The sequence below is a fragment of the Homalodisca vitripennis genome, chromosome 1 (assembly GCF_021130785.1).
Source record: "Homalodisca vitripennis isolate AUS2020 chromosome 1, UT_GWSS_2.1, whole genome shotgun sequence".
In the NCBI taxonomy this organism is placed as follows: Eukaryota; Metazoa; Arthropoda; class Insecta; order Hemiptera; family Cicadellidae; genus Homalodisca; species Homalodisca vitripennis.
In genome coordinates, this window is record NC_060207.1 from 103,990,224 (window position 1) to 104,004,781 (window position 14,558).

The following is a 14,558-nucleotide window of genomic DNA, read 5'->3' on the forward strand; positions in this document are numbered from 1 at the left end:
TCAACTGCTCTCATCTTGTAACACTGCCATCACAGCTCATAAGCTGGACTGTTAAAACAAACTAGGACCTTTCACAACTAATCAGCCTCAGTGTTTATTATCAGAGAGAATATATGGATGAGAATTTCTTCTCCAAGGGCCTGAGGGAATATGAATTCAAGAAGAATATTTAGATTTGTGATGGGAAATAAGTGAATTGCTGAATAAACATCTATCTGAGATTGGTCTTGTACAATCTCTCAATGCAAGAATATAAAAAATGCTACTATTTATAGACCTCTTGTCGAGACAGCAGCTCAATACGTGGAAGGTTATTCTGATTCACAGTCTGGTGATTTTCAGAGTCTTCACCTGACGTCCCAGATCTTGTCACTTAACAAAAGTTACTTGGGCGAATTTTATGTACAAAGTTACTAGTCCAATTATAAACTGTTTTGTTACAAGTATTTTGAGCCATACATAAATGACAGGCAAATTAGTTTCAGATAAAAAAAAGTGGACAATATGTAAAAATACTCATGTTAGCTTATTTCTTTATCAGGATTTGTTTAGGAGTATCTGCAGTTCAGAGTCAAAAATAAATGTTTTAGGACAGGCTTAAAAAATCTTTACGTGCAATTTCAAAAATAAAATTAAATAATTACACATTGCAAAACAAATTAACAAATTAATTGATTAAAAATTAATACAATTTTGTCAGTTAAGATTTTTCATATTTTCAAGCTCTATGGTTTTGTAACAGAATAGTCAATATTGTTAAAAAAAGCTTTTAAACTATCCAAAGCACCTATTTTTAACGTAGAACTGCAGTTATTTCAAAAAACAAATTAGAATTAAAACAGCGTTTTGTACAAATGTAAAAGATCACAAATACGTGTTTTTTTAATTTTATTGTATATTACAAGACACATGGATCTACTTGAACATTTTAAATTGAGAAAAACCAAAAGAAACCTTGAATGTTCAAAATTAATGGCAATAATAAATTTAACTAAATACATATCTATCATATATTGATTAAATACTATATATGATACGTAGTAAATCCAAATTACTACACGGAATTGTGACAATTATTTTTAAATACGTACACAGAGAAAAGGCCCAATTTGTGGAAAAATCATTCGTGGACTATTTACATAGAATATATCCCTCCTACCCCATCTTACCTTCTGTCTGTAAAGAAGTTTTTTATTAAGTTCTACATTCCTGCGTAGGAATACTTGCTTGATTTATCTCAAACTGATGATTGCTGTTTCCTGAAGTTGGGAAACTTTCACAATAACAGAAATTAATTTGAGTACATTGAAGGAGCCAAAGCAAAAATGATTTACGGTTACGAACTTATCAAAAATTACTCCCAGCACATTAAGGGAGAGGTAGGCAATTCATGTGAAAGGAGAGATGATAATAAAATTCTAGATAATATTAAAAAATATTTGTTGTTTAAAATTTTTTCTAGCCACATTTTGTATTTTCTACTTTCTACATTGTTTATTTAAATTAATATGTTCACTACCAACGTTTCCAGTAGAATTGTATAATGTGTCTCCTAACAACATTCACTATATCATTTGATAGTCAAAGTGTTAAGTCCTGATTTAAAAACTCTTATACTACTAAAATGTAGTTAAAATTTAAAATATAGTGTAAAAATATAGTAACATTTACACAGTAGGAAGGTAAAGATGAAGCAATTGCAAAACAACTTCCAATTATATCAATTTTGCAATGCCAACAACCAAAAATAAAGAAGCACTTGAAAAGTAATGAATTATTTATAGTGCAGCTCTTATTTATACCTCCAGAAATTTGTGGCTGGTACCTTTATGTACACTTCAAGCAACAAACAAGTGTCTAAAGCATGTACGTACATGGACGAAATTTTTTTGTATTTGATTGTCCTTCATTTTGGTTTTCCAAACAACCTAAAATGGACAGAGAAAAGCTTTCCGAAACCCCATCATAATGATTGGAAGTAATGTACAATTTATTTTGAAACTCTTTGCAATAATTCACAAATAAACAAAAAATTAGCTTGGAGAAAAATATACAGAAAAGAAAACTAATTTAAGTTTCATTATTACAAGTTAAATGACAGTATTGAATATGAGAAGAAGAAAATTATACTTGATGCGCTATGAAATATGTAGCTACTTAAAAAATGTGTCTATTGAATTTGATTGGAAACAAAATTATTAGAAAAAATAATCTAACAGTGAAGGATGTCAATGATGAAAGTGGTTTGTAAGGTAAGGAGGTATAGAAACATCTATTCTTTAACAGTGGTAAATAAAAAACGTTAACATTATTGCATTTGGGTGATTATTTTTTTGTAATGCAAGAAAACTGTGATGACATAAATTTATAAACATTGTATTGTCAATTGCTTAGTGTTAAAAAAATACTACTCAAATTCCTACATAATGTGAGTATGTTTTAAAAGTAATTCCACACTTTAATTTGGAATAATTAGAACTAAAAATGATGTGTAACAAAAACTCAACTCATAGTAAAATATATATTTTTACATGTTTTAAATACAGGGTGTTCCTGTCTTCACTGTCCTAAATTAAATTATGGAGTTAATGTATTCAGTTACTATAAAAAAAGCTGAAATGATATTAGTTATTCATACCCATTACTGATGCTAAAATTTTTTTAAATTCAATATTTTTGTTTTGAAATATTTAATTGATTTTTATACCTTGATCTTTATCATTTACGAGATTTTTACCTACTTTTGATAGTTGATAAGATAATTGAGTGCATAAAAAAGTAATTACAATTTCCAGTTTGAGTTCAAAGTTTTATTATCACAAGTTAAACCACATAATAGTGATTAACCTGTCGCAATACGTTTTCACATTATATATTTCAAATAAAATTATTTCCAATAAATCACCAGTTTAAATTTTAACTAAACAAAATACATTTCCTGCTTAGTTTGGTAAAACTGTGTTGTGTATTACAATACTGCACCACTTTCAGTTTTTAATACAGGTTGGTCAAGGTTTCTTTTATTAAGCACCAGTCAGATCTTTTTAAAATCACTTATTGATCCAAGAAAGGACACTATTAATTTTGAGAACAAAAGGTCAGAGAGCAGTCCGCCTGACTGCATGTACATTAACTTTTTATAGAAATACCCTAAAGATATGAAAGGTACATATATGTTCTTCTTGATCCAAGGTATAACTGTATTTATTTTTTTTTTTATTTATTTATTTTATTGCACATATTCATAGAGAACAGAGCAAAGGTCACTTGTGTTAGTGTTACAATTTGTGTTCAATTCAGTGTCCGTTATTACAAGATGCTGGTTCTCCATTGGGTGAACTCTTGTACGGTGTAGTGTGGAACGCTCCAGAAGCCAGCATTTTAAGGAAGATTTGAAGTTCTTCTCTGGAAGCTTCCTCAAGGATTCGGGCAGTTTGTTGAAAAAAACAGCGCTCCTCTGTACGACGGTTTTTTCTCAAACAAGCTCAGATGGTGCTGATTGAGGAGGAAGTTGCTCCTGTTTCTGGTGCTGTAGGGATGGTTGTCACCAGTTCTTGCTTTGGCCTGTTCTTATTGCAAAGAGGATTGTTTCTTGGATGTAGATGTTTACCACAGTCAAGATTCCCAACTCCTGAAGGCAGCTCGACACAAGTCTAGTGGTCCTAGTTCTTTTAGAATCCTAATAGCCCTTTTTTGGATAATAAGTACCCGTTGAAGGTTTGCGATTGTCGTGCCTCCCCAGACGATCAGACCATATCTCAGGTGAGATTCTAACAGGGAGTAGTAAGCTGTTAAAGCTACTCGGGTGCTGCTGATTTGTTTCATTCTCCGTACTGCATATAGGCTGCTGTTAAGTTTGTGACAGAGTTGGTTTATATGGGGTTCCCAAGAGAGATTTTGATCTAAGATTATTCCAAGGTATTTTCCTGTTTCTATTGTTGTTATTTCTGGGACGCCATGGAAGTTGTTTGGTATCTAGCTGTGAAAATTAATTGCTGTGTCTTCGAGTCATTTAAAACCAGATCGTTGAGAGAGCAGTATTGCTTTGCCTGGGTATATGCAATAAAAGAGTCTATGTCGAGTTTGGTCCTTGTCCTTATTTGCTAAAATCAGAGCTGTGTCATCAGCGTACATTACTATTTTGCAGTAGTCCTTAAGATAATCTGAGAAGTCATTAGTTACTAGAATGTACAAAAACAGGTCCGAGTACGGAGCCTTGAGGTACTCCTCTGCTCACTGATAGTTGTTCGGATTTTACTTTCTTCAACAGTATTGTTCTCCATATGAGTGATTTCGACTACCTGCTTCCTGTTGCTTAAATAGCTCTTGAACCAGTCTAGTTCCTTGTTAGTGACTCCCAGATACTGCAGCTTTTGTAGGATAAGTTTGTGATCCAGACAGTCGAATGCCTTACTGAAGTCCAACAATATACTTGAGGCGATCTGTCCTTTTTCCAGTTTGTCTATTATGGCTTCTATTAGTTGGGCTATTGCTGTTGAGGTGGATCTGTCTTTCACAAAGCCATGTTGTCTAGATGTAAGGAGATTATGCTGTTTGAGATGTCCCAGAAGTCTACTTCGTACTACATGTTCCACAAAATTTTAGAAAATGTTGATGTGAGAGAGATTGGCCTGTAAAACTGGTGGCTTCATTTGCTGCTCCGCTTTTATACTTTGGGTAAATTCTTGAGAGTTTCAGATCACTGGGAAATGTTCCTTGGGAGAGTGTTTTATTGACAACTATTGTCAGTGGGATGATGATTTCGTGTTTGCATTGTTTTAATTAGTTTGGAGGAGATCTCATCCTCACCTGTTGATGTTTTTGGTTTTAACGAGTTAATTATTGTTTCAATTTCTAGTTCATCTGTTTCAAAAAAATTTAATTTTGGAATTTGGAGCAGGTTATTTAGTTCTATTGTAGATGTTGGTGTTGGTCTATTTCCATTTTTGTTAAGTGTTCTGTCAGCGGTTTGTAGCAAAGAAGTTATTCAAATGGTTGGCAATGACCTTTGGAGAATCCGAGATGTCTTCGTTTATTCTTAAACATTCCAGTTGATTTTTGGTTGATTTTTCTTTTCTTTCATTATTTATAACTCTCCACATGGCTTTTGATTTGTTGTCAGACCTGTCTATATAAGCTGAGTTGCACTGTTTTCGAAGTGTTTTGAGTTTTTGATCGTAAGTTTTTTTCCTTCGAGCTGTTTCTTTTTTATCATCAGGGTGACCAGTGATGAGTTCTCTGTTCAGGGCCTCCAAAGTACAGCATTTTTAGAGTCTGACTTTCGCTGTCCCAAATATTTTTGGTGAAATTTCTTCTATTCTTTATTATCTTGAGAGGGCACGCTATGTTCATAGCAGATTGAAGGATTCCATTGAATGCTTTGTATGCAGCTTCCGCGTCCTCAGTAAGTATGACTTGTGACCAATCTTGTGCTTGAAGATTGAGCTTCAGTTCCTGCACTGTTCGTGTAGTGAATTGTCTTCTCTGTGATTGGTTCAGTGTTTGCTTTGTCATATCGGTTGATGATAGTACATAGCTGTGCAGTGTGGTCCGAGAGACCTGTTTTTTGCACTCTAGTAGTTATTAGTGTTTCTCCGGTGTTTTGTACAGACAAATCTATAGAGGTCCGACTATGACTAGTTATTCTGGTTGGAGGTAGTTAAAGCCTTCTCAAGCCGTAGCTAAGGAGCATTTCATCCAGAGTTCTTTTGTCGCAACTGTCAACCAGGTTGTCAACATTTACATCTCCCATCACCAGTATCGGGTCATTTATGTTTACGATTTTGTCTAGTTCCGATGATAAAAAGTTTATTGCGTTTTTCCAAGTTGCTGCAAGGTGGGCTTGTATACGCTTAGTAGGTGAAGAAAATTTTTGTTTAAGCTCAATTTTCAGAAGAATACTTTCGCATATAAGTTCTGATGTAGTTCTTGATATAGATGTTACTGCTATTTTGTTTTCCAGTTTTAAGTTCGCAATAATACAGCCACTCCACCTTTTTCGGTGCCGCTGTCTGGCAAAACCACCTATGAGACTGAAGCCAAGGATTCTCGTGTTTTCCAGTTTTTCTCTACTTAGACCATGTTCTGTGAGAATTATTAAGTCTGGGTTAGAGTTGTGCAAAAAATGAGTCAGTCTGTCGATTTTGTTTTGAAGGCCATCAATATTATGGTGAGCTATGGTGAGTTTTTGTAGTTTATTTTGATTCTGTGTGGACCTTATTGTTGATTCAACTATGAAACTCGTGTCCTTCATCTTGAGTTTGTCTAAAAAAGATTGCTGGTTTGATGTATGTTGCCTGGATTGTGAGGATGCCTGTGTGGGCGATATCACAAGAGCAGAGTTAGTGTCGGTCTTTGGGACAGTATAGTTTTCTCTCCTTGCTTTTACTAAGGGTAAGTGTTCTACTGTAGGTTGGGGTAATACTGAAGTGTCTATTGCTTTGTGTTTCTCTTGGTGTTCTGTACAGTCAACATCCACAGAAAGGAGAGGACACAAATTTAAAGCCTCATTAAAGTTTGTGTTGAAGAACTCTTCTAACGTTTCATTCTCTCCTAGCTGTTTAGCCGTGATTGGTGGGCATTTGCTGACTTTGAAAGTGTGGAGCTTTGGCTCTGTCTGCGAGCCACCTTTGCCTGCAGCCAAATACCTTAGCATTTTGGAGGGAGACACTGAAGAAGTTTTTTTCCCCTGCATTCTCTAAGCCTTTTGTTTCTAGTTGAGATGTTTACACTATTGGTGTTTGTTGTTATTGCAGAGATTTTTAAATTTTGGGAGGTGGTGGTGTAGCTTTTTGTAGTGGTTCTTCCAGAGTTTCCTCTTGTGCCTGGATAACTTCATATTTGTGAATTTGTTCACTGAAGCTCATAAGTTTGTTTTTCCATTTGCTCCTGCCTTACTTTCAACTGTGCAATTTCTAGCAAGGAGAGATGAGTTCGGTGGTGGAAGTGCATAATTAGTTTGGTGTTTGAGTTTCTATTTCTCTGGTTTCAGAAAGAACTGTTTCCCTAGCGGTAGTAAGCCTTTTGTTCATCTGTATATTTTTAATTTCCAATGATTTGATTCTATTTATGTGATTAGTTATAAGCTGTTCCTGTTCAATAGCGTGTGGGTCTTGATAGATTTGTTGGATTTTGCTTTTTTCGTGCTTTTCCTTGTTAAGTTGAGCCTGTGTTTCATCCATTTTTGTTAGCAGGTCTTCAATTTTTCTCAAATAATTACATTCCTGTTCTTTTATCTCTTCTATCTGAGCATCTCTGCTATCTAACTTGCTCTTTAATATGGTGATCTGTCCTTTTAAACTTTTGTTTTCTTCTAGAAGTGCAGCGCCTATTGTAGCAGCCATTTTAAGCCTGTCCTCATTGTTAGTAGGATCGTTCTCTAATAGACTGTTTTCTAATTCCGTGATTGTTAAGCTGTTGTTTTTTTGTGAGAGGGGAGTGGGAAGACTTGGAATCAACACCTCGGGCTGAATTTTCTGGGTTAGAAGTAAAATACTCTTCATTAACAGTATTTTGTTTGACTCTTACTGTGGTCTTGCTTGGTTGCTTGGATGCCATACATCCAGGACAAAAGCCAGCTTGAGGTAGCCATTTTTGTAAGTTTTTTTTCATCCAAGTTGACGCATTTAGCATGAAAACCAAGTTCCACAAGATTCTGTGCATTGAATGGCTGCATACTTGACACCTGTGGTGCAAATGCCACAGGGATACTTTGCAGGTTTTTTGTTGTTATTTTTGGACATTATTGGCTGTTTATAATTATTATCTTGAGTTATAATATAAAGAATATACAGTCCACTTCCTAAACTCAAAATTTACTGAGCCAGTTGCCTTCGGATTCTTGGATGTGATTCAAGCAGTTACACTGTTGTAGTCGTGTTGCATCGCTGAGATGCAGGCACCAGTGAGTGTTTGCTCTTTAGCTTTAGAGTGGTAGTAGTCTGGTGCTCTGGTTGTGAAGGATGCCAAGTTATTGAAAATATTGAAGAGTTATTGAGATATTATTTGTTATAATATAATATTTCTGGCAGAAAAGAAATACTTGGGAATAAATATTAAGTTAGTTAGGAATAATAGTTAGGGATTGCAAGTAATCAAACTTGTTCGTTATCAGATAACACAAGATGTATTAAACAAACCTCAGTCAAGTTTCAAGGTCAACACAATCAAGATAATAGTCAAAGCTTTATCAATTGTCAATGTCAAAGTTCGGTTGTGCTGTGGTTGGGGATGGAATAGTCTCAGACAGGAAACTACCACAGTTATCAAATGCAGGTTATAACTTCTTGTCAAAAAATAAAACTAAGAGATTGTTAATACTACTATTTCTTTATTGGAGACACTGGAAGAAGTGTTAGTTTTTAATAAAATCTTAACTACTTGCAGTGATTTTCACAACCCTAAGCTTTTTAAATAATAAACCACAGTTAATCCAACAGTCAAAAAACATGTGATTGAGTGAACTGTATAGGTGAGTTTTTTACAATGTTATTTATCCTAATACTTAAATTTATAGAGTAAAATTTACTATCTCAAAATTATTTAAATACTTAGCCAAAACACCCTTTACACTTTTCTTTCTAAAACACTAATATGAACTTGGTTAACACAGTATATAATTGGCACTTGTCACACACATAAGCTCAGTCCAAGGATGTCCCTATAGTTATTGTAGCAGTATATTGGATGTCCCTATTGTAGCAGTCCGTCTGTCTGTCTATACGTCTGTTAGATAACAATTAATAGAAGGGTCTTAAGACGAAACTTGGTTCATAGGTTCCTCTTAGTTCAAAGAAAACCCCTCTTAATTTTGGGGTCAGTAAGTCAAAGGATAATCTGTTCATCTGTATCTGCCATATCAATTTTGTTATGGTCCGTTGGGCCCCTCGATACTCCGTTGTATTTATTTATGTATATATATAATGGGTATGGAAATCTTACAGAAAGTTAATGAGTGCTGGAGCTATTTTGCTATGTTACCCCCTTAAATTACTAGCCAGAATTTTGTATATTTGCAAGCTTTTTGAAAAAAAATTCAATAGCCACTCTACAAATATTCCAATTTTTTTGTAATAAAATGAAGAATACATACTATTTATGGTAAAAATAATCTAGTACATATTTTGAATATGATTTATAAATTTTTTTACTTTTAAGTTGAATTCAAAATTATTGTCTATTTGTAATTTTTTAGCTTTACCAAACAAAAGGCCATCAAATTAAAGGTATAAATAAAATTCAAGTATAATATTATACTTTTCCATAATAAACTAATGTCAACAATAGATCATCAAACTTTTATGTACTTGACAGCAATACTGGAAACAATAAAACAAACAGAAGCTTGTTGCTATGGAATCATAAAAATTAATATTATTACACTAATAAATGTAAATTGTACACAGCTTTATGATTTATTTTTAAAGAAAACACACAATTACGGAATGATGTAAACAGTGCTACTAGCCAAACGCATAACTAGTATCTGACAAATTCATTGGTTGACAGACCATAACAACATCATATTTAATTATTATTCTAAAACCTATAAAAAAGAAAATAAAATAAAAGGGGCACTAATCAATGCATTGCAACATTGAATGCAGCTATATGATTATGTGGATATTTTAACTGTGTATACTATATTAAATATCTTCTAAATACGGATCGCCGATTCAATCAACACCAGCGATTTATGAGGTTTAACCGCGTCTGATATGCCAATGCCGTGGCACTCAAAGGGTTAATGTTACACTTGCATGTTTTTTTGTTTGTTGTTGTTTGTTTTTGTTATTGTTAGCTTGCATTAACTATTGTGTATTAGCAAACTTTTATTTCAATAACAATCACCACTTACAAAGCTCCAATTCTTTGGTGAGCCCAAACTTTCATAGCAAAACGTTAACAAAATGCAAAGCACGGTTAATTTATTTTATGTACAACAAAATTAATTGCATTGTATACATATATATAAATGCCAACAATACTTTTCCAACGAAATCCGTAAACGCATAAGTGAGCACGACCACTTTAAAGGTACACTTGCACAAGCCAGGAATGCCAAACAGGTCACAGTTGAGAGGTATCAGTTGTTTGTTGCTCCTAGCTTGTGCAAACATATCTTTAAAGTGGTAATGGTCACTTATGGGTTGATGGATTTCGTTGGAAAAAGTACTGTTAGAATTGCAATAAAATTTTCAAAATAGTTGGTATACTGTAAAATATTTATAACCTATATAAAACCGCTGAAGCCTACCAAAAGACAAAATTTTTGAGTTTGTATCTTGTGCAAATCTAGCTTTAAAGTAGTTGTGTCTGCTTATGCACTGACGGATTTCGTTTAAATTGTAATAAATTTGTTCAAACAGTTAGTGTCTAGTAAATTGTTTATAATTATACTGGTTTGTTTTGTTATTTCATTTTAAATATTTTCATCAGACACCTTTTTGTTAATATTAAAGAAAAAATCAATACTTTTTTCAAATTTTCCTCTTATCTATTCAAACTTATGTGCCAAATTTGGTTTCTTTAACTTAAATAGTTTTAGAGATAGTAATTTCTTTATAAAAAATACAAAATGGCGGCTAGCTGCTAAATAAGACATTTCTCAATCTATGTTTATATGACATTTATTGTTTGAAATAATAAATACTATCACCCACAGAAGTCTGTGTTGTGACACCCTTTTGTGAACACCTGTATGTATGTATGTATATATATAAATCAATGATGTATTAATAATCTTTAGACTATGGTAATTTTGGAACTGTTCCTTGACAAAAATATGACATGTCCAATTAACTCTGTTATCTAAATATCTGTTTATAGGAATTTTCATAAAATATTATGCCCAAAGACAGATAACAAAGATATACTTTAAAATTAGAATAGCATTGCAAGAAAAAATTACTACAAGCAAATTTCAATTACTCAATTTAAAAATGGCATTGCAAAACAATTCCTGTACACTTATAGGTGTTCACTATTTTCATATTTAAATTTTTCATGTTCAGCTTAATACCTAAACGAAGCACTGACAGCTAAAAAATAATTTATATTTAAAAGGTTATACAATTTATTCAAAACTTGGAAATAATCTTATTTGGCAAAAATGGTAATGAATTTAAGAGGTGGCTGTAGTGAAATGACCTCATAAGTACAATGTTAAACTCCACTCACGTGTACACCCTTATTTTTGGTCATGGAATTATGGAAATATATATATATATATATATATATATATATATATATATATATATATATATATTCAAATGCATTTTAGTTCTTCTTTTAAAGTGTATATGTTTTAATAGTTTAGTAACAAAGTACAAAGGGTTTGAAACTTTTTTCTGAATAACCAATAAAAATATTTAAAAAAGCATAATTAAAGTATATTAATTAACTGAGATCTCTCATGATTTTATGATTATAAAGCAAATATTAGGTCATAGGTGTTTGAAGTTTACTATTGTTCTTATGGAGTTAAAATCAGGATGAACGTTAGTATAAATGGCTTATATAACAAATATTTCATTTTCTACAATCAACTAAATCATAAACTTTTGCTGTAAAATCTATATTTTAAGACAATTCTGGATTAGTAGTATTGTTAAATCGTATTAGCAGACACTGCTTATTTAATCAATGTAAACATCTGAAGATTATCAATTAATTTAATAGAGTAAACAGTACCATATTTCTTTGTTCAGTACATTACAGAGAGCACTTATAGATAATAGAATATTTGAATTTGATATAAAATCAATATTTTTGTCACTATAAATAAAAATAAACATTTAAAAATGTCAAAGGTTCAAATTTTATGCCCAAAACATTGCTTTTGGAAATATTAAATATGTTAATAAAAATACATACTTATAGAGGTAGCCAGGTAATTGATTTAAATAGTTTTACATAAAGAATAATTGAATTTATTCTTTGTGTAAGAATTTAGGATATGATATTTAAAGTATTTTAGCTCAGCCATTTAAAACAAATGATTATATGATTTCATTAGCAACAAACTTTCTCTGTATTAAATTTCTGTAGTATAGTCTAAGTTCCAAAGTCGAAATGTGATTAAACTTTATAAAAAACAAAGAAAAAATAGTTCTATCTGGTAAATAAAGACAAAACCATAAAATGTTTTCACAAGAATACTGTACCAATTCTAAAGTCGATGTAGCCCTCTCCTCCTGACATGACCAGCATAGACAGAGGCTTGTCCCTGTCGGAAGGGTGGTCCGCCACAGTAGGAGCTTCAGGCACCTGACTGGTAGCAGCGGACAGTCCGCCACAGCCTGCCAAACACAATAAGTGTTACAAGTCTGTCCACTTTGGAGGCTATAACAGGTAGATGATCAATGTCCTTGGGGCTACATAGCCTGTAGTGGTTATAAGATTATCAGGGTGGCCACTCAAAACCTCTTTTCAAATTCCCGGTTTTCCCGGTCGAAACTTTCTGATTATCTAGTCTATTTTAAACCAAATAGACAACTTACTGTAGTACTGTATTTGACCCTTACACCAAGTGCAACGATGACGGTTTATCGTCACTAGCAGTATTTGCAAGAAATGCCACAAAGCTGCTGTGCTCTAGCATTTCGTTGCTAGCGATATGTGAGAAATTCTGTAAGATTTATCGCTATCACCTATTTTAAGCTCCTTAGTTTTCATCTCTGTGTCTTTTGATATGTCGACATAACATTGTGTATACCTAATAACTTTCCTTTATGTGATGTTTAGAAAATACATGTATCCAATATGTAAATACAAAGATAACAAATAAATACCAACAGAGCGCTACCATGGGGCAAACTGCAGCCCAGTATTGTGGGTTAGAGGTCTAGCGGTGGACGAACTTTCGGTACGAGACAATGGTTTCGCCGATACACAAGGTCGATTCAGTACAATCAACAAATAAACAGACAGTGCAGACTCAGTCAGTTAGATTATAGTCAAGAACTACGAAACAATAAGACAAAGATCCTCATATGCACGTTGGACTATTTGGTTTGAACAGTCTGAATCGTCTGAACGATCGTCACATGTGCATAGAAGTCGTTCTGGTAAATAGTTGACCGGAGAACTGACAGGATTTCCAGCCATCGTACAATCAATGCCGCTCTGACGACGGAAACTGATGAGCGTGGCTGATTCGATCAGCTGGCCGTCTGCCATTTGTTGACTGACATTAAGTTGCGTTTACACTAGCAAGTAAAGTTTAAGAGCATCTGCACAACTACTGTAGCATAATGCGAACAATATAAGCAGTTTTACTCACGTGAACTATCTTTTTACAAAAGACAAAGTCTATTCACACACGACAGTGATGTCTCGGCAATGTTTATAATTGAAATGTTAATACTCGACACTGTTCTCCAGTTCTTGTAACCAACTGTCTAGCACTGCTTGCGGCAGCACTCGCAAGAGCTCTTGCGCCCATTTAGACTAGCGATGTACCACACGATGGTGCTTATCCGCCACCAATTCTAAACATTAAATGTTTCTCCTGCCGCTCAACCCTCAGCTCAGTCTGTCATTGCTGTGCAACAGGACGCGAACACGTTACTTCTTGACGTTATTTGTTGCAACTAATCCACTACTTTCTTCTCCAAAAGGTATCTTATTAAGCTTTGTATAAACCCAACTGACATTCTAGTGTACTCAAAAACCCGGGTTGCACCTCTTATTAAACTGTCAAACATTATTCAAGTATTATTCAACGAACCGAACTCTGAAGCCTGTTTATAACACTGTACATTTTAGGCCTATGCTATCTAACACACGTCTTTCCAAAACACAATTTTCTCTAAAGAATAAGAGTTGGACAACTTTGTCAGGAGATCCAACTTCGGCGACTGAATAATACTTAAGTACAAAAAACCTGTTGGTATCACGGTTACTACCGCTCTGCCGTGTTACCACTCGTTTAGTGCCGAAGTCAGTAACGATCGGTCGGCCGCTTTTCATTGTCCAATGTACAGTTGTGTTTTTTTTGGGGGGGGGGAGGCGGAGGCTTGCCACGCCACAGGAGTAGAACTAACCACGATAAACTTACTACATTAGTGGAGGTAACCTTAGATCAACCAGCGTCAGATGTAGCTCATAAACATATGTCAATCTTCATTCAGAATTTCACGAGCCACATCGCTAAAATACGATGTTTTGTGATTAATCAGATCTTGATTCAAGAAGATATCAAATTATGTATTGATTTTATAAGTTCTTGGAGACAGAAAACTTATTTTTGAAATTTTCCCGGTTCTCAGAAAAATTACTGGCTTATTCCTGGTTTTCCCGATCGGGTGGCCACCCTGATCATGTTCAAACTCTCATATTTCCCTATATTTTACTTAATTTTGGTATGGCACATAATTTACACTTATAAACCATCAATCACACATACATCTACAAACTACTTGGGAAGAAACTTTAAAAATTAATGTCTTCCCATCTAAAATTTGATACCATAGGATACTGTTTTAAGTTTGTTTCTGGTAACATTTGCAATGGAAGGTTTACAAAGGTAACATTTTTCTTTGTTAAGTGAGGAAAAA

The 14,558-nt window shown here is 33.7% G+C and overlaps 1 protein-coding gene across 25 annotated transcripts in view; it reads right to left on the minus strand.

Moving 5' to 3' along the window:
• Positions 1-14,558, minus strand: part of LOC124368346 (C-Jun-amino-terminal kinase-interacting protein 4) — a 152,075-nt gene that overhangs the window by 12,941 nt on the left and 124,576 nt on the right. For all 25 annotated transcript variants that reach the window (XM_046825715.1, XM_046825693.1, XM_046825710.1 and 22 more), the window contains one exon: positions 12,165-12,299. In XM_046825715.1, coding sequence (XP_046681671.1) covers positions 12,165-12,299 — 135 coding nt within the window. The remainder of the gene's footprint in view (positions 1-12,164; positions 12,300-14,558) is intronic.